We start from the raw sequence: 25,407 nt of genomic DNA on the forward strand, positions 1-25,407 counted from the left end.
CTGCCCTACTCTTGGAATATTGGTTTGGGTTCGCCAAACCCCTCTGGTCATTATTCCAGATACACTAACTGCTTAGCATTACATTGATTGAAGCCATTTCTCCGAAGTGAGCAGTTTTTCAAATGCTCAAGACAACAGCAGGCAATACGTTGCTTGGCCTAGTCTGTGAGGCCTAAAGGTGCAACCATGGCCTGCAGCCTCTCTGGACTTGTCTCCCATCAAGCATTTCTAGGAAGTCATTGGTTGGAAATGATAAAGGAAGCTGCCAATCTTGATGATTTGTGTGCCTGTTAACAGGGGCGAGCAACGAGCAGACTCCTCAGTGTGAACATAGCCTTAGGGTGCCTTCACACAGGACGTATCGCAGCTGAAGTTTTGCAGCGAGATCCGCTACGATATTAGGTCCTGGCAGGTCCCTATGAATACATACTCTTAAAGACTGCTGTATGTAAATCACCCTCCCCTTAACCCGGCTTCCTGCTCTCCCGCCCAGCCAATCAGTGGCTGCAGCTGGGCAACACACTGATTGGCTGGGTGGGAGAATAGGAAGCCGGGACCCCGTGCAGCAAGGATTGAAGCCAGGTAATTTATACAGCGGGAGCCAGGTAAGGAGCGGATGATTTACATACTCGCAGCGGTCTTTCAGAGTATGTACCTGCCAGGACCTAACATCGTAGTGGATCTCGCAGCGAGATTTCTGCTGTGATATGTCCTGTGTGAAGGCACCCTAAGGCTATGTTCACACAGAGGAATCTGCTCGTTGCTCACCCGTTTTCAGCAGTGTGCATTTCCACCTGTGCCATAGACCCCATTCTATGGCCGGGTGGATTCTGGCGTCCTCCGGCTGAAGAGCGCACAGGTTCTTTGGATGGATGGCGGAATCCACCCGCCATAGAATGGGGTCTATGGCACGGGTGGAGATGCACGGCCGTGAGCGGTGGAATCCATGGGAACTTCTCCGTGCGGATTCCTCAGTGTGAACCCACCCTAAAGATCTACTGTTACAGGCAACCTGCCAGGGGCTTCTTTCTACCCAGACGGCTTTGGATGCCATGGTATAGAGACAGATCTGTCATTATAGACCAGCGTCCTTCCCGGCTTTCCCGATGCCCATGAAATACCCCGGCGTTCCATAATAAGTCATGGCAGACAAGGAGTAATGGGCCCCTGGTGATAGCCTAAAGCCCCCACAGCTTCCCTTCACTATACATAAGGTCACTCCCATTGTTGCCAGGATCAGCAGCTGTTGAGGGGATCTGACCAGCTGTACTACAGATGAGGATTTGCCTGTCACCATTAGGAAGAGCTGGGTGACTTCCTTCATGACAGAACAAGCTGACAGGTGAGGACAGCTCAAGGACTCATGTCGGCCTCCGTAATGTTAGGCTGTCTGCACCAGTGCTGTCACTTCCCGCCACCACCGGGGCATACAACCACTAGTGCTGTAGAATATAATGGCCATGCATACACAGCGCCAGCTCTCCTGCCCCCAGCACGGCCGGCGTGTCTCTGTGTACAACACGCAAAGTATACGCTTCTAGAAGCCTGGCAACACATCACGTGATCGTTTCTGGCGTGACGTCGACGCTCCACCTACACCCCTCCCCTTTGCAGCTCTGGGAGGATGTCCCGCCCGTCCGCGGCACTGATTCGTCGTTGCTTTTGTGTTCTGCGGTGTGATTGGCTAATGGTTTGCCTGCTGCGTCCTGTTCTTCCTGTGTTGCCCACAGAGGCCGCTTAAACCTGACGGGTGAGCTGGGTACCTGCTGCGGCAGGCTGCGTTCCTGAGCCGCCGGGGGTCGTTACCCCTCGCAGGTTACCGGGGCAGTCCGATCAGGTGAGTGGGGCCCGGCATCGCCCATGTATCCGGAGGGTCATGGAGCAGCATCCTTACTCCCATCACTCCTTATGGGGGGCTCGGTACTGGGCGAGATCTGAGCCGTAGCCTCACATAGGAGCCCATAGCCGGTGTGATGGCTGAGAGGCTGCTGTACGGGGCTATATGTAGCATCCCTGCACCACCACCATGGCTTCTGGGTGTCATCAAATATACATGACAGGGATGGCCCGGAGCGCAGCTGCATCTCCCAGGAGGGCAGGATGGCGGCCTATAGGAGCTGTGTACACATGTGCAGGGTCTGATGGCTGCCATGTGGTGTCAGCAAGTGTACACGGTGATCAGCTGATCTGCCCCTGATCTCATATCCCTGGCTGTGAGACCCCTGCTGTCCTCTCCTTTATGGCAGTGACTGTGATCAGCTGATCTGTCCCCAATCTCATATACCTGGCTGTGAGACCCCTGCTGTCTATGGTCTCCTTTATGGCAGTGACTGTGATCAGCTGATCTGCCCCTGATCCCATATACCTGGCTGTGAGACCCCTGCTGTCTATGGTTTCCTTTATGGCAGTGACTGTGATCAGCTGATCTGCCCCTGATCTCATATACCTGGCTGGGAGACCCCTGCTGTCTATGGTTTCCTTTATGGCAGTGACTGTGATCAGCTGATCTGCCCCTGATCTCATATACATGGCTGTGAGACCCCTGCTGTCCTCTCCTTTATGGCAGTGACTGTGATCAGCTGATCTGTCCCTGATCTCATATACATGGCTGTGAGACCCCTGCTGTCTATGGTTTCCTTTATGGCAGTGACTGTGATCAGCTGATCTGTCCCTGATCCCATATACATGGCTGTGAGACCCCTGCTGTCCATGGTTTCCTTTATGGCAGTGACTGTTGTTGGGCTCAGTCTTGCACCTAGAGGTTCTCCCCTACTATTGAATCAAGGTCTGAGTCACTCATTCCCTCCAGTGCTTCTTCTAGTTAACCATGAAAACATATATTACAATAGGTAGAGGTGTGTTGTATGGCAGAAGCTGCAGCTAGTCTGGGGTTTAGTGCCCCTGTAACGTAGTAGAGCCCATATTCCTGCTATACCATGCTGTGCCAGTCTGCTGCCCTAGAAGGTGTGAAATGGAGAATGTGGTTGAGTGTGGCGTCATGGCCCATAAAGAGGCCGAGGCCCTGTCCCCGCATCTATCATGCCGTGCAGTGCTAGCTGTCTACCATAAGGTTGCATGGGCACAGATGTAGCAATGTGTACAAAAAGGGGCATCTCCCAGGGAGCGTCACTGCACCCCAATCCCACATTACACAAACTGAAGTTACGTGGATTCCATGCCACGAGCTGTACGGCAGGATTGGAGCTATATGCAATATCTACTATGGAATGATATAAAGTTTATAGTGCTCTGCATGGAATTTGTTCATGATAATCTCTTCTTCTAAAGGTGATCTGTTATTGGATGTCATTGTGATTGGGCGCTGTCTGGATAGGAAGTCCTGCTAATGCAGGTGTAGACTTTTATTGTGACACTAAGAATTGTGGTCCCGGCATTGTCACGCTGTGCTGCACGGCTGAGGAGCTGGCACTTACTGACTAATCCAACTCACAAAAATGAGACAATTGTGACCCAAAGAGCTCTATTAAACAATGATTAGAAATATAAATCGCACATTAAAAACGTGGTGCCTCTCCCAGAGGCAACAAATAACAAAATAATCAACAAATTCACCATAATATTATAGGAACAAATATAGCACATGTCCAATAATTGTCTGGAATTCTTGCACAGACGCCCCATAGAACCTTGTGGGAGCATCTGGAATATCGGAGAGCACTGGATGTGTGTATAGAATCCATGAGCACTTGTTGCTGAAGCTGGCCCTTTAACTGTACACACTCCTAATAGTGTTTTATTTATTTATTTTTTAATATCTAGATGGATCTTCCTGTTCTCTCTCTTGCAGTGATAAATTTGGTGTAATGTAAGTTTATGGTGCTGGGTCTCATGCTGGAGACAGGAGCCATGTCTCATAATGTAGAGCCTGGTGCTTAATTTAAAATACATTTAGGGTACAAACACACACACCGTATACGCAGCAAATACGCAGCAGATCTGCAGCAGAATTGGTGGTGCAGATTTGATGCTGTGTTCAGTTATTTAGATCTAATCTGCTGCGTATTTGTTGCGTATTTGCTGCGTATCGCAGCAGTAAATACGCTGCTTATACGGTGTGTGGGTTTATACCCTTACAATAAATAAATGACTGTAGTGCACAGTGCTGCATAGAAGTAATTTCTCATAAAAAGCAAAGGAGGTACACTCTAATGCTGCGTTTACACAGAACGATTAGCGTTCCAATTTGCACGATAATCGTACGTGTAAACGCAGTGAACGATCAAATCGTCGTTTGTCATTCGCAGATCGTTCCGTGTAAACATTCGTTAACCGATTTAGCCTATGGCCGAGATAGGCTTAAGCGATCGCCAAATGCTGAACGTTATAAAAAAAAAAAATTGTTACTTCGAAATCGTTAAGCGTAAGATCGGGCGAATTATCGCTCTGTGTAAACGTAGCATAAGTAAAATCACTGAGGCCGTGCTCTCGCATATGCAGTTTTGTTAGGTTTCTTTGATTACATAATTGGAGCCTAATAGGTTATGGCCTCTGCAGTTTACCTAACCTGTCTGGGCTTTGCCATGTAATTACAATTACCAGGCTTCATTGCTGGTGGTTTTTGTTTATTTTCATCTGATGAAGCCTTGTAATGCTAAACACATAACAAAGCCCAGACATTCAATTAAGTCCATATTAAATAGTCACTCTTTAATGGTAAATAGAGATGAGCGAACCGGTTCGAGTCCATCCGAACCCGAACGATCGGCATTTGATTAGCGGGGGCTGCTGAAGTTGGATAAAGCTCTAAGGTTGTCTGGAAAACATGGATACAGCCAATGACTATATCCATGATTTACACATAGCCTTAGGGCTTTATCCAACTTTAGCAGCCACCGCTAATCAAATGCCGAAAGTGCGGGTTCGGATGGACTTGAGCATGCTCCAGGTTTGCTCATCTTTAATGGTAAACAAAGAAATGCAATAAAACAAATGTGGGAACACAGCCTTAGTAGCTCTGCAAAATTTCAGATTATGTTATAGTCCTGTGTTACGCGGGGAAAACACACATGTACAGTAGGCCATGGCTGAAAAAAATGAATAATTTTTCTGTACCATTAAAGGGGTAGTGCGGCGGTAAAGAATTATTCACAGAATAACACATGTTACAAAGTTATACAACTTTGTAATGTATGTTATGTCTGTGAATGGCCCCCTTCCCCGTGTCCCACCACCCCCACCTGTGTACCCGGAAGTGTGGTGCGCTATACATACCTGTCACGTGCCGACTCGTCTCCGATCTTCAGTCTGCGATGTCTTCGGACGGCCCGGCCGAATCCCTCCAAGCGTCCTGAGTGCCGGCCGCCCTCTTCAGCGTCATCAGATGCTCAGCCGCGATTGGCTGAGCACAGTTATGCTCAGCCAATCGCGGCTGAGCAGCCGATGACGCGGCGGAGGGCGGCCGGCAGTCAGGACGCTCGGAGGGATTCGGCCGAAGACGACATCGCTGACTGAAGATCGGAGACGAGTCGGCACGTGACAGGTATGTATAGCGCACCACACTTCCGGGTACACGGATGGGGCTGGTGGGACACGGGGAAGGGGGCCATTCACGGACATAACATACATTACAAAGTTCTATAACTTTGCAATGTGTGTTATTCTGTGAATAATTGTTTACCGCCGCACTACCCCTTTTAAAGACTATAGCTTAACAAAAACAAGCATTCAAAAAGTGAAGATGTACGTGCTGTGAAAAAGGAGCAAAACATAACAAATGATATAAATGTCTTTCTTTCTGTCTTACATCCTAGGCTGTGTACTGCAAGCAAGATGTCTTCGGAAAAGTTCACCCTTATTGCACAATCAAGATTTGATTCCAAATGGCTGAAGACAGACTTACAGGTAGGAGTGGGTTATCCTCCATAGTGTGGTGGGTTTTATTTCATACAATGTATTGCAGATAGCTTTGACTTATAGGGCCAGTTCACACAGAGCAAAATCAGCAGAATTCGACCTGCCTCAGTCTCCGACAGTGTGCCTATGAGAGGTCTCGCGCACTTCTGCTTTCGTCGCTTCCTGCTAAAAGAATTGACATGTCACTTCTTTGAGCGGAAAGTGGAGTTGCAGTAGCCCTCTCAAAGTCACACTGTGGGAGAGTGAGGCAGGCTGAATTCTGCAGATTTTTGCTCTGTGTGAACTGGCCCGTATAGTGTATTTAGTAAAGAAAGTGTGTTTGCTCCTGTTAATGTGGCAGTAAATAGAGTTTTCTACTAGTTAGCTGTGCGCTCACTTCCTGAATACAGTGGTACCTCTGTTCTCAACCACAGTCCCTTCTAGCAGGCTGTTTGAGAACTGAGCTGTTTTTCCCCATAAGTAGTAATATAAATGTGTTTAATTGGTTCCGGCATCCACCAATAGCTAACTACTGTATCTGTATTTTTTTTAAATGATAAATGCACAATGTAAAATAATAAAGTGCACACAGGGACACTCACACCTCATTCTTTATAGTGCAGGTGTGTGGTGTCAGCAGGAGGAGCCAGCTGGGGCAGACCATAGAGAGGGAGGACTGGAGGGGAAGGCTCAGGCAGGCAGCAAACAGGGAACACAAAGCAGTGCAGCCACACAGTGATGCCAGCAGCACCTGCATTATGTCAGGGTCTCTCAGCGAACTGTAGTGTGTTGCACAGCAGTTTTACATGACTTCAAAACTGGGTGCTGAAAAGTGTTTGAGAACCGAGCAAGTGTTTGACTTCTGAAACAAACTTTCCTTGAAAATATAGTTTGAGAACCAAATTGTTCAAGTTCAGAGCAATTTGAGAACTAAGGTATCACTGTACTTGATATTCTGCTTGTCGCTGACATGTCATCTATTAGCATTGCTCTAATAAAATTTCATCCTATAACCCTACTGTATTATACCAGAGGATGGCAAAAACCCTCATAAGGCAGATGCCATTACCCCATCACAGGGAGAACTATTCCTTCCCAATTCCACTATGGTAATCAGAATAAATCCCTGGATCAGCGTTCTGTCACATAAAATCTAATGGTCCAAACACAAAAAATGCACCAACTTGCTTTGGGTGTGGTGTGTCAGTGTTAAGGGAACACCTTAAATCAAATGGACCCGTCGTTGCTTCCGGCATGGTTGCTGTTAGAGTCCTCGTATCCTTCAATAAGCAGAGACCTCTATGATGGTCAGGAGGCCAGACGGGGGCGTAGTGACGCACGCTACGACGGGGTCCATTTGAGTATCTTATGCACTTGGGTGTGAATATTATTTGAATGAATTTTCTATTGTAAAAGTGTGAAATACTGAATATAAAAGAAAAGAGAACTGCAACAGTTGTCAGTATAATTTTATTCTGGAGCTACATAAAATCTAATGCCCATAACTTGGGCACCTGGGCCTCCCTACAGTGAACTATGTGAATATAGTAACTTTTTATAACTACAGTTGCAATTATTGACAGACACTGTTTATGTTGTGTAAGCTGTTTGTTATGCACTTTGTCCTTTTATAGAGGACTTGTGGCCTTTTCTACCTTTTTAGTTCATAATACATTTTTAGTACATACATATATTCCCCATAAAACAATGTTGGAGCATCTTTTTTAGAGCTCTGTATTGTGCCATTCACCTATTATTACTAGAAATGTAAATGGCTGGAGAGTGTTATTAGGCACTCCTCTGCTCACGGCCTGGTCTATCCGCTGTCCTGCTGCGCTCCCTTCAAAAATATAGTGTTTTTTTTTATACCATATGTTAAGCTGTACATGGTGTATTTTTTTTTCTTTTTTAGGGCAAAAATACATTGGTCAGATATTATCTGAGAACCAATGAAGGAAAAATGAAACCTTATCCACAGGACGTTTTATGCTATGTTGTCTTTTCAGGGCAGTTTGGCGATTTTCAGCATGTTTTACAATTCTGTGCTATCACAGCAGGGCTTGCTTCCACTGAAATGTTATCACCAGGTTTCTTAAATTGTTACCATAAAACCTTGACTTAAACAATAAGTATTCTAGTGCTGCATTCCCTTTAAGCCTGTGAGTTTATTGGTGTTAGAGGTAAGAAGTTTCCTTCACTATAGTTTGTTCAAAAAAACATCCTGGCACACATCCTGTTAGTCAGTGGAAATCTTCCCCTTGACTAGTTCTTAAGTGCCCATAATGTGTGTCTCCTGTGTACCTCAGCCTTGTCTCCTGTGTTTTTTCTATGATCCCTGCTATGCTCTAAAGAATGATAGGACTATTTAAGATCTGGTGATGAAACCCCATGTAATGTTCTGTGCCCACACCCTGCCTGGCTGGAACACATGCTTCATGGGGATAATTCGGAGAACCTTACTTTATTTAGCAGTAGGGGCTCTATAAATCTAATCTGTATGGGGGTCTTTGTTTTCTAAATTTACTGTGACTATTGTTTGAGGGGGATCTCCGAATCTATTTCAGACAGTGGTCTTTCCTTTGAACCAGGGAATGTTCTCTTGTCTCCTCGCTGAATTCTTCTGAATTTGCCGATTGTGCTAGATTTAGATTGCACATGGTCATTTATGTTGGAAACTATATATGTTTTTAGGAAGCCAGCCACTCTTAACACTTCAGTCTGGCTTTTGCCGCCAAATCTTTTTGTCAGGATTTTTTTTTAAACACATTTTTATTTAATATCAAAGTTAAGCAAAGTCAACTAGTCTAACATGTCAGAACAGAATAATCAACACTTGGTACCGTGTTGTACACTTATGAGAACATACAGAACCACGAAAGGAACAGAGTAGAAGAGTGTGATACAGATACAGTGAAGGCCATGGGGTGTCAGTGAACTGCATCTAAGGGACTGGACATAAGAAACAAGAGAAAAGACCTTATATCCTCAGTTGGATGATCTGTTTGGTTAGTCAGATGGAAGATGGGTGAACCGTTAGTGATTGGCACCAAGTGTCTGATATTGTATGAAACTTTAGAATGGGCATAAATAAATGCTGCAGGATTTTTGAGCTTTTGGGCAATACCACAATCTAAACTAATCTTATGCACCCAGCCACCGATAAGGGCAGAGTGGCCGACACCCTAAATTTCTCCATAAAATAACTGAAGTGGATCTATGTTTGAAGCGAATGTACCATTAGGTACCATTCTTTTGCCGTTCCCTGGCCCAGCTCTATTCACTGTTGTGACATTTCCCCTTCTGTTTGTGACACGGCTCCACTAGAATTAATGGAGCCGTGTCATAGAGGGGAGGGAAATAGTCAAACTGGGGAGTGGTGGGCCCACCTCAAGCGCTCAGAGCAGGGCTGGTGCCTGGCAAAAGAATGGTGCAGGAACTGGGCGTCATTCCAGAAAAAACAACTGTGCCACTGAGATCCCTGTGCCAGCGCTGGTCGGCCCATGTTAATAAAAAAAAAAAAAAAAAGTGATGTACCTGATGGTACATTCGCTTTAAAGGAAGAAGGATTGAATTATATTGTGTATAATTTGCCTGTCCCGGAGCGGAGATCTGTCCAGCAGCACATCTGCACGCTCAATATACAGATCTGATGCAGTCTGATGGCCATAGGAAATTACTGCTCCAGTAATTTCCTATGGCCATTGGGTTCATCTCAGTTAATTTGTGGTAGAGAAGGAATTGTTAAGAAGATCAAGAAGGGGGGTGGGTAGTAAGTCATGGTATTGGACGTATATTTCAAAGAGGCTGCCTCCGTCTTCCTCCCAGGCTCTCATACTTGATTGACAGCCTAAGCACTGGGAGCCTAATGCAAAGGCCAGCACTCAGACTGCCAGTCAAGCATGAGTGGTTGGGAACAGGCCGGAAGCAGTGTTTCTACATGCCGCTGCAGTTTCGCCCTGTGCCTAGTTACCGGGTGCTGGGACCAAGCATTAAAGATTGATATTTTTAAATTACCGTCTGCCAGACACAGCCTCTGAGCTCTCCGATGCTGTGACCGGCAGCTATAAAGTACTGGGGCCAGGTCACTTCCTCAGTGAGGTGATTGGTCCACATTAGGAGATTCCCAGAAGTGGGGATAATAATGAAAAATAGTTAACATGCAAGAATATAGACAATACGTCTAGTATGCTACCTTGCTCTCCAAATAGTGTTAGCCAAAAGGGGTGTATTTTCTCTGTTTCATAGGCTATTGTTATAGGACATATTAAATTCAGCTAGTAGAGAGACATGGCCTGAGAGTTCTCAGTAATTCCTTGTCACAAATTTATTAAGTTGGGATCAGTCCATCCCAACTCATCAATCATTAATATCACCAAAGATGTCAGGGAGGTTGATTGGGAGGGTCAGTCTTGGACTGTTTTAAAGGAATCCAGCTCTGTCCAGCATCTGGATGTAATGTGCGGCTGGGCATAAAATGTTCTGATGCCGAGGGCACAGGAACTAGGGGTATAAGTACTGTGATATCCAAGGATCATGTGTTGTCTTTTCCTGCCAGTATTGGCTTCAGCAGCTCTTGTCCGCTCGATCACTACTAGGGATAACGTTATGGCTATGTTCACACGCTGTGAACATCCGGCCGTTTCGTGACCCCGGCCGGGTCACGGGACGGCCGGTGTCTGCCCGGATCATCCCGGCCGGTACTTAAGTACCGGCCGAAAGATCTGTCCGGCCGCAGAGCACGCGCCCGCATCAGAGCTTCCCATAGCACACAGTGAAGCGAGCGGCTCCTTTGTGAACTGACAGGGTTTCCTAGGGCCGCAATTCATTTAATTGCGGCCACATGAAAACTGACATGTCAGTTATTTGCGGCCCCGTGCGGGATCCCGGTCGGAGCGCATTCGATGTGTGTACGCTCCGACTGGGATCCCATAGCCGATGGCAACAACGATAACCCCATTAATTCACCATTACAACTCCACTTCTTGAGAAATGAGACTGTGCACACTTAGGGCCATATTACACGGGACGATTATCTCGCAACAAATCATAGTAACATAGTAAATAAGGTTGAAAGAAGACAAGAGTCCATCAGGTTCAACCTAGGGAAATCCTACTGTGTTAATTCAGGGGAAGGCAAAAACCCTGATGAGGCAGATGCCAATTGCCCCATCACAAGGAGAAAATTCCTTCCCGGCAGCGTATCACCAGAAATCTAGTGCCCATAACTTGTAATATTATATTTTTCAAGAAAAGCATCCAGGCCTCCCTTGAATTTATTTAATGAATCAGCCATGACAACATCAGAGAGTTCCACAGTCTTACCGCTCGTACAGTAAAGAACCTGCGTCAATGCTCATGGTGAAATCTTCTTTCCTCTAGATGTATAGGATGCCCCCTTTTCATGGTTACAGACCTAGGAGTAAAAAGACCACTACAAAGATCTCTGTACTGTCCATTCATATATTTGTACATTGTGATCAGATCGCCCCTGAGATGTCTTTTTTTTCTAGCGTAAATAACCCCAAGCTTGATAACCTGTCCTGGTACTGTAACCCACCCATTCCCTTAATGACCTTTGTTGCCCTCCTCTGCACCCGCTCTAGTTCAGCTGTGTCCTTCTTATATACCGGTGCCCAAAACTGTACACAGTATTCCATGTGTGGTCTGACCAGTGATTTATAAAGAGGCAAAACTATGTTCTCATCTTTAGCATCTATACCTCTTTTGATGCATCCCATTATTTTTTTTTTAGCCTTGGCAGCTGCTGCCTGGCACTGATCACTAAAGTTGAGTTTACTGTCCACCAATACCCCCAGGTCCTTTTCGGAAGTAGTTTTACCCAGTGTTTTATTATTTAGCACATAACTGTACTTATTATTTCTATGGCCCAAATGCATAACCTTACATTTATCCACATTAAACTTCATTTGCCATTTTACCGCCCAAGCCTCTAGCTTCTCCAAATCCCTCTGTAATATATTATCCTCCTCTGTGCTGATTCCTTTACCCAGTTTAGTATAATCTGCAAAAATGGAGATTCTACTCTGTAGCCCCTCTACAAGATCATTAATAAAAATATTAAAAAGAAGTGGATCCAACACTGACCCCCTGTGGTACCCCACTAGTAACTATCTAATCGTTCGAATTTAAACTGTACTGTGTAATTGCAGGGAACGATTGAAAAATCGTTCGTGTGTCATTGATCGTTGATTTAGATCTGAACCTAAAATATTTATTAATAGTTCACTGTGATTCCACATTCATTCGCTCAAGTTCCGCATTAAGGGTCCTATTAGACAAAGCGATTTTGAACTATTAACGACTAACAATAAACGATCGCAAACAAGATTGTTTATTGTTAACCTGAAATCTTTTACCATATTACACAGAACGGTGGTCGTTAGTCACAATCGTTACTATGATCGTTTATTCCTTCTGATCCCAGCAAAACTGTGAACAATGTGCAATTACACTGAATGATTTGTGAAAAAATGCGGAATTACAGCGAACTATTAACAATAATTTTAGGTTTAGAACTAAATCAACGACACTGAACGATTATAGTTTAAATGCGAAAGATATAGTGTGTTTTTTTTTTTTTTGCCCGATAATAGACCCCTGAAATAGGGCCCTTATTCCCAGTCAGTCTTTTTAGTACGGGAACTACAACAAAATGGGTCCTTTCACAGCTAGGGGCTGGAGATGCCAGTATGCAGGAGAAAACACAGCACTAAAACAAGAAGACCCCTTACCAATCCATAATACTGGTAATTCCCCTTTAAATGTAGCTAGTGTCTTAGTTGATAATAAAGCCAACATTTTAGCTTCCTCTAACCCTAGTCCGAACTTCAGAGTAGGTACTTATGCTTATCTGGTCCCACAGCTGACCAGAGCTGTATGTTTTATCAGGCACCTTACACATGGTGCTGAACTTGTGTGAACTGGATGTATTGCTGTAAATAGGAGCCATCTCCTGAGTGGGGGATCCCCAGTAGTTAGCTGTAGAAAGGCCCCTGACCTTGCCACAGCATCTGCGGGGACACCCATGCTGTTCATTCTAACATACAGACAGCAACATCAAATGAATAGAAATGATGTACAGAAGGCTGTCGAGCTCCACAGGGTGACTGAGGATCCGCTTATGCTTCCTCCGGCCCATGAATCATTATAATCACTGATAATACTCCATTGTTTAAGAAAAACAAGTAAATCGTCTGCATACTCTGTCTAACCCAGCAGAGTCATGGATACCAGCAAGAGTGGGGTTGTGGAAGTGTTAATAGATTAAATGTAGGTAATGTAGTTTGGACCAGGCCTTCCTAAACCCTTTCTACTCATTCCTCACCAGGAAATTTATGTTGATACTGGGGTCTTACCAACAAGCACAGCACCAAATATTGCAGTGCACTGCATAAAAAATCCCCTAGGAGCAATAAACAAATACACAACACTACACCGAACCCGAACTCTCTGCATTTGTTTACTAGTGGCTGAGGAAGTTGGATGCTGCCCTAAGGCTGTCTGGAAGATGGGAGACTGCCAAAGGCCATATCCATGTTTTCCAGGGCTCCCTAGGGCTGCATCTAACTTCAGCCACCGGTAATCAAATGTAGAGAGTTTCAGTTCAGAGGAACCTGAACTTACTCTGTTTACTCATCTCTAATTAATAAATAACTTTTCAACTATGCAACTATAACTACTCTACTAGAAATAACAAAACCTCACAATGCAGCAATAACTACTCTACAAGCAATAACAAAACCTCACAATGCAACTAGAACTACTCTACTAGCAATAACAAAACCTCACAATGCAACTAGAACTACTCTACTAGCAGTAACAAAACCTCACAATGCAGCAATAACTACTCTACTAGCAATAACAAAACTTCACAATGCAGCAATAAATGCTTTTTCCCCACCAATGATAAGCTATCGGCACAGTGCATCAAAGTGGCAGACTCTGCCCAATGAACCTGCTGATATGCCCCAGAAGCTCTCTACCTTCTAACTGCACAGCTGTTAGGGTCCTATTACACGCTGCAATTTTTAACGACTAATGATAAACGTTTATCGTTAACCTAAAATCGTTCACCATATTACACAGAACGATAGTCGTTAGTTACCATTGTGACTACAATCGATATTGCGATTGTTACTATACTTGTTTATTCCTTCTGATCCCAGCAAAACAATGAAAAATGTGCAATTACACTGAAGAATTAGTGAGCAAATGCGGAACTTGAGCGAACGAATGTGGAATTACAGCGAATGATTAGCCATAATCTAGATTTAGATCAACGACATACGAACGATTTTTCGATCATTGCCTGCAATTACACAGAACGATTATCGTTTAAATTTGAACGGTATAACTATTTTTCGCACGATAATCATCCCGTGTAATAGGGCCCTTAATGATTCTTCTCTTTGCGTTGTGCAGATTGCCCCTATGCTAATCCGGGGCTTAGGAGCATTTGGGGCCTCGCCTTGCAGATAGTCCTGCAGATAGGGCTCGTGTTGAGAGGGTGGGGACAGGTCTCTTCCTAGTTAGGGCTGGTGGTGCTTAACCAGGGGCATGCAATTGTGGATGCGACTTCTTGCCAATACAGCTACCTGTATGCTACCTTCATTTCTCAAACATCTGGGTCAGAGTGCATCCTGCCTAATCCAATTTTATCACAGATGTTCTTTTGTATAGGATATCCTCAGAACATGACCTGTTGGTTGACCATGAGGACTGGAATTGAGACACTGTTCTAGAGTATCCCTCCTAAATCCATGTATATGTGGGTGTGAATGAATCAGGGACTCCAAAGGCTCTATGGCCGGGCATCCCTACCGTGTCCAATGGAAAGGTGGATGATAGCTCACCATTTGTCTTCAATCTGGCTCTAGGAGAAGAATATAATAACCTAATATATGAGATAATGAAAGAACCAAAATTCATCCTTTCCTAGACCGCCCATAGAAACGGCCACTCATAGCCGTCAAAGGCTTTGACATTGTCAAGTGATCAGTCCACACGAGCCGCTGGCTCCTTTAATGGAATTTGCAAATTTAGATGCAACCTGTGGATGTTAGTTGCTATACGACGAGTTGGTATATTAGGAGTGATGTAAGCTAAGGCTTTAAGATCTTGAAATCCTCATAAAAAAAGTTGGTCTGTAAGAACTTGGTAACACTGGGTCTCTACCCGGCTTGGGCAGAACCCGGTTTCCGCTAAATGTTGCCACACCTAAAGTAATTGGGGAGCAGCACATCCCCCACCTTCTTGTACAGCTTCCTTAGTAAGCCATCCATACCTGGTGCTCTACAATTAGTCACGGATGCCGCTGCCAATTTCTTCAATGTCAGTGGAGAATCCGGGGCGTTCCTGTCATCACTAGTCAAGGCAGGAAGAGATCGGGTATGTTCACACTGAGTATAATTGTGGAATCACTCCTGCCTAAGTGTCCCACAGTATCTCTATGGGAGGGCTCGCTCACCTCCGCACGAATTGCTCTCCGCTCAAAGAATTGACATGTCAATTCTTTGTGCGGAGAGTGGTGGTAGCGGAGGTGCACAAGCCCTCCCATAAAGACACTGTGGGACACTGAGGCAGGCGGAGAGCTCCGCTGCGGAATTCTGCCAATTTTACTCAGTGCGAACATACTCTTATAGTGAAGAGATTGGGTCATCTGGCAGTAACCTCCGACTGCGAGCTATAGAACTGTCTTTAATAGGACTACTAAAAACTACTATAATGCCTGGCATAGCATTGACCACCTCCCCCCCCCTCCTGGTATCCCGGATATGTGTGAGAAATGTAAGGCATATTTTAAATTCATTTACAGTGGAATTACCAACCAAATCTGCTAAAAATGTAACAATAATTTCTCATGTTGCTTCTCATCTTTCCTCCTGCTCACTTCTCATTGTGTCCCCTTGTTCTTTTTTTCGTTTTTTTTTTTTTTTTTTTTCATTAACAAAAACTACCCTCAACTTAATTTGGATCTTTACCATATTTAAAGCGAATGTACCCTCAGGTATATCGTGTGTGTGTGTGTTGTTGTTTTTTTTACATTTGCAGACTAGTGCAGGGATTTCCTCATATCAGTCCCATCTACTGTTGTTAGTATCTATATAACATGGATGATACCTTTGGACAGTGCAGGAGGAGCCCATTTTAATAATCCTGATTTGGGTCCAAGTGTGGAGCATGATCCATATGATTCTATAGAGAATTAATCATGTTTGAGTAGTCAGATAAAGCTAGAACATTTTTGATAAAACGTAACCTATAGGGGCAAACTGATGTAAACTAGAATTGTCTCAGTTGTTCCTAGCAATCAGATTCCGCCTTTCATTTTTAAAAAAATGTGTGAGGAATGAAAGTTGGAATCTGGTTGCTAGGGGCCACTGAGCCAGTTTCACTTTACACCAATTTGATAAATCTCCCCCCATCGTCTATTTACAGCGGTAGTAAATAACTTTCTCAGCTGACAGGTTGCTTCTAGGACTTGGTACCTCTTTCCCAATACCAGACACTGTATATGTATGCTGTTTTTATTTTCTTGTGTCAGTGTGTTGTGGTGGGTTTTTAGTTTCATGGCCTGAATGAGAAGCTCTTGCCAGGGAAATATCTGTTCTCTCTCTGTCATTGGTTGTTTACAATGGACACTTGTGCAACTTATTCATGTAGGAATTCTGGGTCATTCCTTCAGGAGTAGATACAGAAGTCACACCCAAAATGGCCTAGATCTATCAAAGGGCAAAAAATAAAGACTTCTGGAAACTGCGCACAGCAACCAATCACATCGCCTCTTTCATTTGACCAGAGCTGAAAGCTGAGCTGTGATTGGTTGCTGTGGGCAGTTTACACCAGTGTATATTTTACACCCTTTGATAAATCTCCCCCATAGTGTACATATCCCCATGCAATTGTTTGTTGTATAAATGTATAAAGCAAATGCATGTATATTCGTGCTCTTCTGTGTATTATATAAAAACTGTTAAAATTTCATTAAAAGCTTATCAGTATATTTGTGTTACTAGTTCAGTATATTAATACTATATTAATACTGCAGCTTGCCTTTACACGCGATGGATTCTGCAGCCTGTGGAACGAAATGGTCAAAGACGGAGAGATTGTTTACATGGGAAGTGAATGTAGCCAGATTGGAGACCTTCCATCCAGAAAAGGTGAGGAGAGGTTTAGCTTTTATTTCTGTGCCCTATGCAAGGAAGAGGACACATTTTCTCCTGAGGGAGTGCAACAAACAATTTTTTTATGCTTGTAGACTTGTGATATGGATTTTAAAGAACTTTAATGAAGAGATTTTTTACTCTTGGAAGTGCCGACCTATCTTCTTTGTTTTGTAGTGCAACAAATAACCTGTTTTTGAAAAGTATTGTAATGAGTATCTAATGTATCACCAATGCATGTCTGGGGACACCACTGGAGCATCATGGTTTACAGCAATGTGAAGATGGATCACAAATATGACCAATGGATCTGTATATCCCCTCGTGAATAAGGAAAACCGAGAGGAGTGTTCTACTACTGATACGAGTATGTAGTCCAAAGTATAATTTATTGTTTAGCATTTCGTCCCATACAATGCATTTGGGCCTTTCTGATACTTGAGAAAAGCCCGATTGGGTTGTATAGGCCAAAATGTGTTACTAACAATAAATTCTACACTGAACTATACTGTGGTACCGTGCTCTACTGTTCACACTCATATGAGTAGTAGACCACTCCTTCCGGTTTTCCCTATTCACCTGCACTTATCCACAAGAGGAACTGCAGGTCCATCGTTTTTGCAAATCTTAAAGCTGCTAAGGGGGGCAACACAGGACTGCAGGGGGCCAAACAGTGGCAGAAATGTTCTGTTTAAATGGCCACTGGGAGACGCATGCCAGGCAAGGCATCAGTAAAGACGGGCAGCACATGGATGGTTCATCTGTATGTCATCTGTTTTAAAACAAATCCATCTACTCCTATAAAAGCCTCTGTGATGTCCTGCATGGGCCGTTACACAGGGATCCATTTTTAATATGCATGTATGGACGACCACATAGAAATCCATGGTTCCTTTTTCTGTCCATAATCAGGATTCTGATGTGTTGACGAAGCTTTAGGGTGAGAGACTTGTGAACTCTGTGCCTCTATAGCTTTAACCAAGCCCCTTCCTCTAGCATTGATTATTGTCTTTCATCCTGCCCTTTTTTATTTTTATTATAATTATCACCATTACTATTCAAATAAAGAAGAAACACTCTAATTTCTAGCCCTTTAGATTAATTAACAGTTAAAATTATTATCTATTTTTTCTACATGTGGTTCCATTGTTCTTTTGGCATATCAGGATTGTATCACGAATGGCACTGTTCTTGCTGATCAAACTCTTGCCACTCTTCTTTATTCAGGTAGAGCTCCCATGATTGTACACGCTAAGCAGAGACAAGGGTACACTGCACTGACCTATCTTCAAGGCTACAGAGTTATACCCAATAAACCAAAGGAGTAGTAGCACGCCCCAAAATGGAATGCAAATTAAGTTTATTGGTGAAGCGATGCGTTCAGACTTGGAATAGAGCTATTAGTGGTAGCAGCAAAGTTTTGGCTTACACTTTGTCCTTCATCAGACCTAAATAGGCTGCGAGGAAGCTAACTAGATGAGGTACTCTGTCTGGCTTGATCTTACAGTCTGCAAATTCACCTAATAAAGCACTGTCCTCTTAAATTTCGCTGCTACTTTTAATATTACACTTTTTAATCTGGAGACATGGAGTCATTGGTAAACCTAATAATTAACTTTTATGGATAGTTGCTCAATTTCCAGCTATCGTGTTAAACGTGTGTCCTGTTTAGATAACTTTATAAGTTATTGAATGTAAATAGTCTCTGTCATTTTAAACAACTTCTCTCCAGGTGGTAATCTCCCTGATTCTAACTATAGTTGTAAATATCTTAATTTACCAGAAATTACTTCTTACCTCAAGGGAAAAAAGCAACTCCATAAGATTTTGACCACTAAGTGTTTCACTTCCCTGCAATTTGCAGTTCACTCTGTTATGCTTAGTCTGCCTTTAGTAATAGAAAGACCAGGGTGGAAGACGGGAATCGAGGGCAGGGCTTAGTTCTATGCAGGGGAGAACGAGAGAGTCTAGGTTGTGTACCAGCATGCTGTGAGCCTGTCTTCCTCCTTTTAGATGACTTCTCTCATTGTGTTCTCTCCTTGTGTAAACCGTGGTGTTCCTACTACTGTATGTACATAGTGTTTCCTTTTGAATGTAATCTTGTGCTTCCCATACCTTTTTTTATTTTTATTTTGCAGGCTTGTTGTAGTGATAATTAATGAATATAGTGCCTAGTTTAACCCATTCCTTGCCCTGCTGCTGTTACCTTTTTCTCAACTTTCCTTTGCTACTCCAGTGCATCAGTAACTCCCCCTGCATGCCATCTATAGTACTATACTATGTAAATCATACTTATTCCAGCGCACTTAATGCAGCACTGTTATGATGTAGCAAAGAGGAGTAAGTACGGTCCTGTGATTTAATCAGACAAGTAAGGGAAAGAATGTTCCTGTTGAAAATGAGAAATAGCTGTGTGTCATAAAGGGGCTCTTAGGGACTCAATAACAGCAGAGAGAGCACTAATCGCTTGTCACAACTCCTCAGCCGCTGCATGCAATCCAGGAAGTGGAGTTTTCTTTCCAGCCTTTGGGCCCTATTACTCTGAGCGATAATCTGCTGAATTGGGCCAGTTCGGCCGGTTATCGCTCTGTGTAACAGAAACAACAATCAGCCAATGACAACGATCATCGGCTGATGGTTGGTTTAGATTTGTACCTAAAATAGTCGGGCGCCAACCACGCATCGCTAAACTAAATAGCTCCAAGCTTTATAACCTGTCCTGGTACTGTAACCCACCCATTCCCATAATGACCTTGGTCACCCTCCTCTCCAGTTCAGCTGTGTCTTTCTTATATATTGGTGCCCAAAACTGTACACAGTATGACCAGTGATTTATAAAGGGGCAAAACTATACTCTCATCTTTAGCATCTATGCCTCTTATTATTTTATTAGCCTTGGCAGCCACTGCCTGAAACTGATCACTAAAGTTGTGTTTACTGTACTCCACATACCCCCAGGTCTTTTTCGGAAGCAGTTTTACCCAGTGATTTATTATTTAGCACATAACTGTACTTGATATTTCTACGGCCCAACTGCATAACCTTATATTTATCCACATTAAACTTAATTTGGCATTTCTCTGCCCAAGCTTCCAGCTTCTTCAAATCCCTCTGTAATATTATCCTTCTCTGTGGTAATTTATTTTACCCAGTCGGCCCGCCCCTCCTCATGAATATTAAGTAGGTGCTTGAATCTGAATATTGAGTCTTCTAAAATGCTGTTAATTTCCCTTTAGTGGTGAAGTACTTGCACCCCCCCCCCCCCCATTCTTTTTACCTGAATTATTGATATTTGCAAGGTATTAACCCTTTAACACTTATAATATAAACATTTTATTAATGCTGTTAGTTGTACTTTAAGGTTGTAGTTTTAAATCAGGTCTTTAAATTGCACAATAGGTGTGGAAGTTGTCATGAAATGTGTTTGTTTTTTTGGTGCAAATGTCATTTTGATCAACATTCAGGACTAGTACTGTGGTTTTCACAATCACAACCAAAAGTATTTTGCAAAAGATTAATTAATTAATTAATTAATTAATTAATTTATAAATATAATTTTATTTTTTTTTAATGCCAGTTTTCTGGTGTAAGCTTTGATAAATTTTCCAATATTAAAGCTTATTTTTTTTAGACTAAGTTAACCTAGTTGTTTTTGCGTAAGAATTTTTTTTTTTTTTTTTTTTTTTTTACATTTTAGTATATACTAGGAACATTGCAGACAACCATTGACTTCAGTAATTAGCCTTTTAGGAAGTATATTGCTGTATAAAATTGAATGTGCTAGATCATTAAAAAACAAAAAATTATAATTTCCCCCCCAAATATCTTCTTTTTTAGATGAAGTAAACGAAGCCCAAGCAAGCTCAAAAAAAGAGGATCAAAATGACAGGGAGAAGAAAGAGGATGACGAAATGCCAATACCAAACTACAAGGCCAAAACCATAATGGACAGCTGGGTCTGGGGCAGACAGCCAGGTAAGGACTCATGTGAAGTTCTCTGGAATGGACAGGTTGGTTTTTGACTTGCTTGATTAGGATATAGTTGTTCAGGACATGGTGGCTGGAGACTAGTTGCATCCACTGCACACAAAGAGGAGAATTTGCTTTATATCTTTGCCTTATTCACTCAAAAGCCGCCCCAGGATCAAGGTGCTGGGCCAGATCTACTTTACACTACTGTGATAAATAACTTCTCTGGTGTCTGACTGGCCATTTATGAAGGAGCAGGAGTCTGAGTTGGTGCCTCATAAAATTCAGGATTACCGACTCCCTAGCTCTTGTTCCTAATATCGACTACCTAAAGTTATCCTTCAGCCTTTTGACAGTGAGTGTGATTGTAAACCTGAGACCTGCTGCAATTACTAGTTATGAGCAGGTGAAGCGCACAACAGACTCCAGCCCAATCACAAAATTAGACTATAGAGTATAATGGAGTAAATGGCTCAGACTGGGCAGCCAGACTCTTTTAGCTAGCAATCACAGTGGATCTAAGAATTGAGACCCAGCGCTTTCTAAATCACACCACAGGAGGACACTGGTGCGGAGAGGGAAGTGTAGGCTTTTTATTGTTTTCTACATAGCAGCAGCCTAATGCCTGACAACCCCTTTTTAAGCCTCTCAAATAAAAAAAAAAATGTTTGAGAACTTGTTTTGCACAGTCCATTTTTTTTTTTTATTTTTTTGGGTGTTGGTTACCTATGCTCTTCATTCTTTGGATACATTTTCTGGATAATGCTAGAAAATGTAAATGGTTTTGGCCCATGCTAAGGGTCCTATTGCAGAGAGAGGGTATCTGCCGAATCGGGCAGATAGTGCCCTGTGTTATAGAGACAGCAGTCAGTCGAGGTGCCGATCGTTGGCTGGTCGCTGCGTGACCCCTCTCTATATCACTATGTGTGACCCCTATATTACAGGTATCTGGCATTGTTAGCAGTGTTTCTTTAAGTATCGTGAATATTTAGTTAGAAACATAGAAGATTGTCAGCAGGAAAAGATCACCTGCTCCATCTAGTCTAGTTGAGTAGTTCAGGACATGGAGGCTGGAGACTGGCTGCATCCACTGCACACACTTCAGAATCTGCTATATATACAGTATTCCTTTATTCACTCAGAAGTCGCCCCAGGATCATGTAGGACATTAGGGAGAAGCTGCTGAGCCAGTGTGATAGATAACTCCCCTGGTATATAACCAGGCAGGATTCAGAGTCGGGAGTCTGAGTTGGTCTTGATAAAATTCAGGAGTCTGAGTCGGAGCTGCGGCTTACCGACTCCACAGCCCTGGTTCTAACCCAACCCAGTATTTAGTTTATAATTTATTTGTGTCCTCCTGCAGTTTACTGAGGTTAGTACATGCTCAGCTGACCAGGGATTCACACTTCATTCAGCTTGGAGGCAAATGAGAAAGCTGATCTTCTTAGAGAAGAGAATCCCTGCAGTTAGCCTTTGATTTCTAAGAACTGTCTCCTGAACTGGTTATATGGGAACATGGGTCAGGTGCATGTGGCCTTTATACTAGCTATTAATAATCTAGAGATTTTTCACTTCTCATTTACAAGATCACAAATTCACACACACATATATCATTATTCTGGATTTTTAAAGGGGTTATCCAGTGCTCCAAAAACATGGCCACTTTTGTCCCGCTCTTTTCTCCAGATTGGGTGGGGTTTCAAACTCAGTTCCATTGAAGTAAATGGATCTTAATTGCAAACTACACCTGAACTGGAAACAAGAGAGGGGGGAAAGTGGCCATGGTTTTTGTAGCGCTGGATAACCCCTTTAAAGGTTTCTTGCTTTAGGATGTATACCTGCCCATATCTCTGTAAAGTTCTGTGGAATATAAGTAAGGTAATTATATTAGGCAATTATAAATCTAGCAGGGCACATTGCATATACTGGCACTAAAATTACAGTGGTGTGAACAGAACCTAACCAGCTGATCACTAAAGGGAAACTAACAGCAGGTTAGACTCTACCAGCTGTTATGTTCCAGTAGAACATGGAATACTGAGAATAAAGGTAGTCTTCTTACATTACTTTCATGCCCTTCTTCATTTATGCAAAATCTTCAGTTTAATTCATTAGTAAATTTGTCTGGTTTGCTCACTGGGGGGCGGGATTGCCGCTCTCATTGCACCTATCCGGCCTGCCACTCCGGCCTGCAGTAATGTCACTCTTGCGGTCATCACTGAGTTTCGTAGTGAAATCTGCTGCAAAACTCTGCACTGTCATGGCCTGCCTTCTTGACTAAGGGTCCTATTACACGGGCCGATGAGGGCCCAATAATAACAGTAAACGAGTGCCGATCTGTCAGATCGGCGCTCGTTCACTGGGCATATTACACGGCCCATTACCTATTACCGATGTCCTTGAGCCCTTGCTAAACTGGCATACATTACCTATCCCGGGTCCAGGGCTCCTCTTGCGGTCCGCTTTTCCCCAGGTCCCGTGCGCTGCAGCTTCAGAGCGGCCTGTCTTGGCTGACAGGCCGCTCAACTAATCACTGGCCACGGCAGTCCCAGCCTGATTGGCTGAGTGGCCTGTCAGCCAAAACAGGCCATTTTGAAGCTGCAGCGCGCGGGACTCGGGGAGAAGAGGAGCAAGAGAAGCCCTGGACCATGGATAGGTAATGTATTTATTTTGCAAATCGCCAGCCGCGCACCGCTATTACGCGTAGCGCTGTGCGGTCTGTGGCCTACAATTTTAGGTCAGAACCTATATCAACAATCAGCCGATGAAAACGATCATCGGCTGATCGTTGTGTTTATTACACGGAACGATAATCTGCCTGATTGTTGTTCCGTGTAATAGTACCCTAATTGGATGCTGGGCTTTAACAAGCGAATACATTATCTGCTCGCACTCCCGCCTGCTGCTTCGGGGTCACCGACGTCCTGCTCAGCCGATCGGGGCCTTGTCCTGCCGCAGCTACTATTAGACTGAGTGGAACGTCAGTGACCGGGGGAATCATGATGTCGGGAGTTCCGCATTCTGGTCCATCTTTTGTACACGTATTGCAATTGCAGAACACATGAAGGCTCCCTAACTGTCCACATGGACATAACCTATTGATAGTTATTGATAACCCTTGGTAATGTTGTGTGTACTTCTAAAGCTGTTGCTTCTGGTGGGCCATTTAACTTAATAGTTTAATTTTTAATGTCTGTAAACATTACTTTTCTAATGAGATATTTGACCTGAAGTGGAGTTGTGCTCACTTTGTCCTGGTGGTCTGATCCAGTGAACTTCTCATCACTCTAATCTCTCACTGTGGGGATTATGTTCTTGTGTTTACTACGGCTGCTCGGGTATCACTCCAGAGATTGGGAGGCAGACTGTTATTTTGGGGCACGTGTCTTAGTGTTCATGTGCACATAGCAACGCTGTAATCAGGTTTATGTTACCACTGGTTGGCACATTTTTACAATTCTTTTGCCTGTGCCTTGGTGTTCAGTGTAGGACTGTAGTTAGTCAAAATCAACACCAGGAATACATTGTATCAATCGTGAAATACAATATTTTGCAAATATTTTATTCTAGTGGGCAAAAACATACCTTGTAATAACCCTTTTAACAGCTTAAAGGGAGTCTGTCTTAATTTTGTAGTATGAGCTGCAGATTGCATCTAAGGAGTAGTAGATGCTTGGAACAAACTTCCAGCATAGGTGGTTGGTAAATCTACAATAACAGAATGTAAACCTGCCTGGGATAAACATATATCTATCCTAAGATAATAAGAAAGGAAATACTAAAAGGGCAGACTAGATGGACCCAGTGGTCTTTTTCTTCTGCTTATAATTGTCTATGTTTTATAAAAGTGTTTTAGTTAGTTTTTTTACCGGGATGTCTGCTTGTATTCCCACTGGTTCCACTGCTGCTTGATTGACATAAAGGTTCATTTTCCAGCAGCAAATCCTGTGTCCAAAAAATAGAACATTTATAGGCATAACTTCATTTGTTCTAGTGGGTACTTTGTATGGGTTTGAAGTATCACCTATTTCTTTTACAGATGTGAATGAACTCAAGGAGAGCCTCTGTGTGCTTGTGAAGGAACAGCAAACCCTCGCAACTCAGACTGCCACCACCACCCTCTCCGCTATGAGACTAAAGCAAAGACTGGTCATACTGGAGCGATATTTCATTGCACTGAACAGAACTGTTTTTCAGGAAAACATCAAAGTGAAGTGGAAGAGTAACGCGGTCCCTCCTCCTGCAGCAGAAAAGAAAGGGTAATTGTTACATAACGTCAGCCGTGCCCATGAAATATTAGTGGATGCTTGGCCGCTGGATTCCTGTACCCCTAGAAATGCTATTAGGATGGAATAGATTGTGTGGATGTTTCGGGTTAGGATGCATGTCTGGAATATTA

At 43.4% G+C, this 25,407-nt stretch overlaps 1 protein-coding gene across 6 annotated transcripts in view; it reads left to right on the forward strand.

Annotated features, from left to right (window-relative positions):
* The first annotated feature begins 1,695 nt into the window (after positions 1 to 1,695).
* HERC2 (HECT and RLD domain containing E3 ubiquitin protein ligase 2) overlaps positions 1,696 to 25,407 on the forward strand; it is a 132,425-nt gene continuing 108,713 nt past the window's right edge. For 5 of the 6 annotated variants that reach the window (XM_069970840.1, XM_069970844.1, XM_069970842.1 and 2 more), the window contains exons 1-5: positions 1,697 to 1,837; positions 5,772 to 5,862; positions 16,922 to 17,036; positions 20,877 to 21,014; positions 25,048 to 25,267. In XM_069970840.1, coding sequence (XP_069826941.1) covers positions 5,791 to 5,862; positions 16,922 to 17,036; positions 20,877 to 21,014; positions 25,048 to 25,267 — 545 coding nt within the window. In that variant the 5' untranslated portion in view covers positions 1,697 to 1,837; positions 5,772 to 5,790. Of the gene's footprint in view, positions 1,838 to 5,771; positions 5,863 to 16,921; positions 17,037 to 20,876; positions 21,015 to 25,047; positions 25,268 to 25,407 lie in introns of all 6 variants that reach the window. The other variant, XM_069970846.1, reaches the window with a different exon arrangement.

Source organism: Dendropsophus ebraccatus, chromosome 5 (assembly GCF_027789765.1).
Source record: "Dendropsophus ebraccatus isolate aDenEbr1 chromosome 5, aDenEbr1.pat, whole genome shotgun sequence".
Lineage (NCBI taxonomy): Eukaryota > Metazoa > Chordata > Amphibia > Anura > Hylidae > Dendropsophus > Dendropsophus ebraccatus.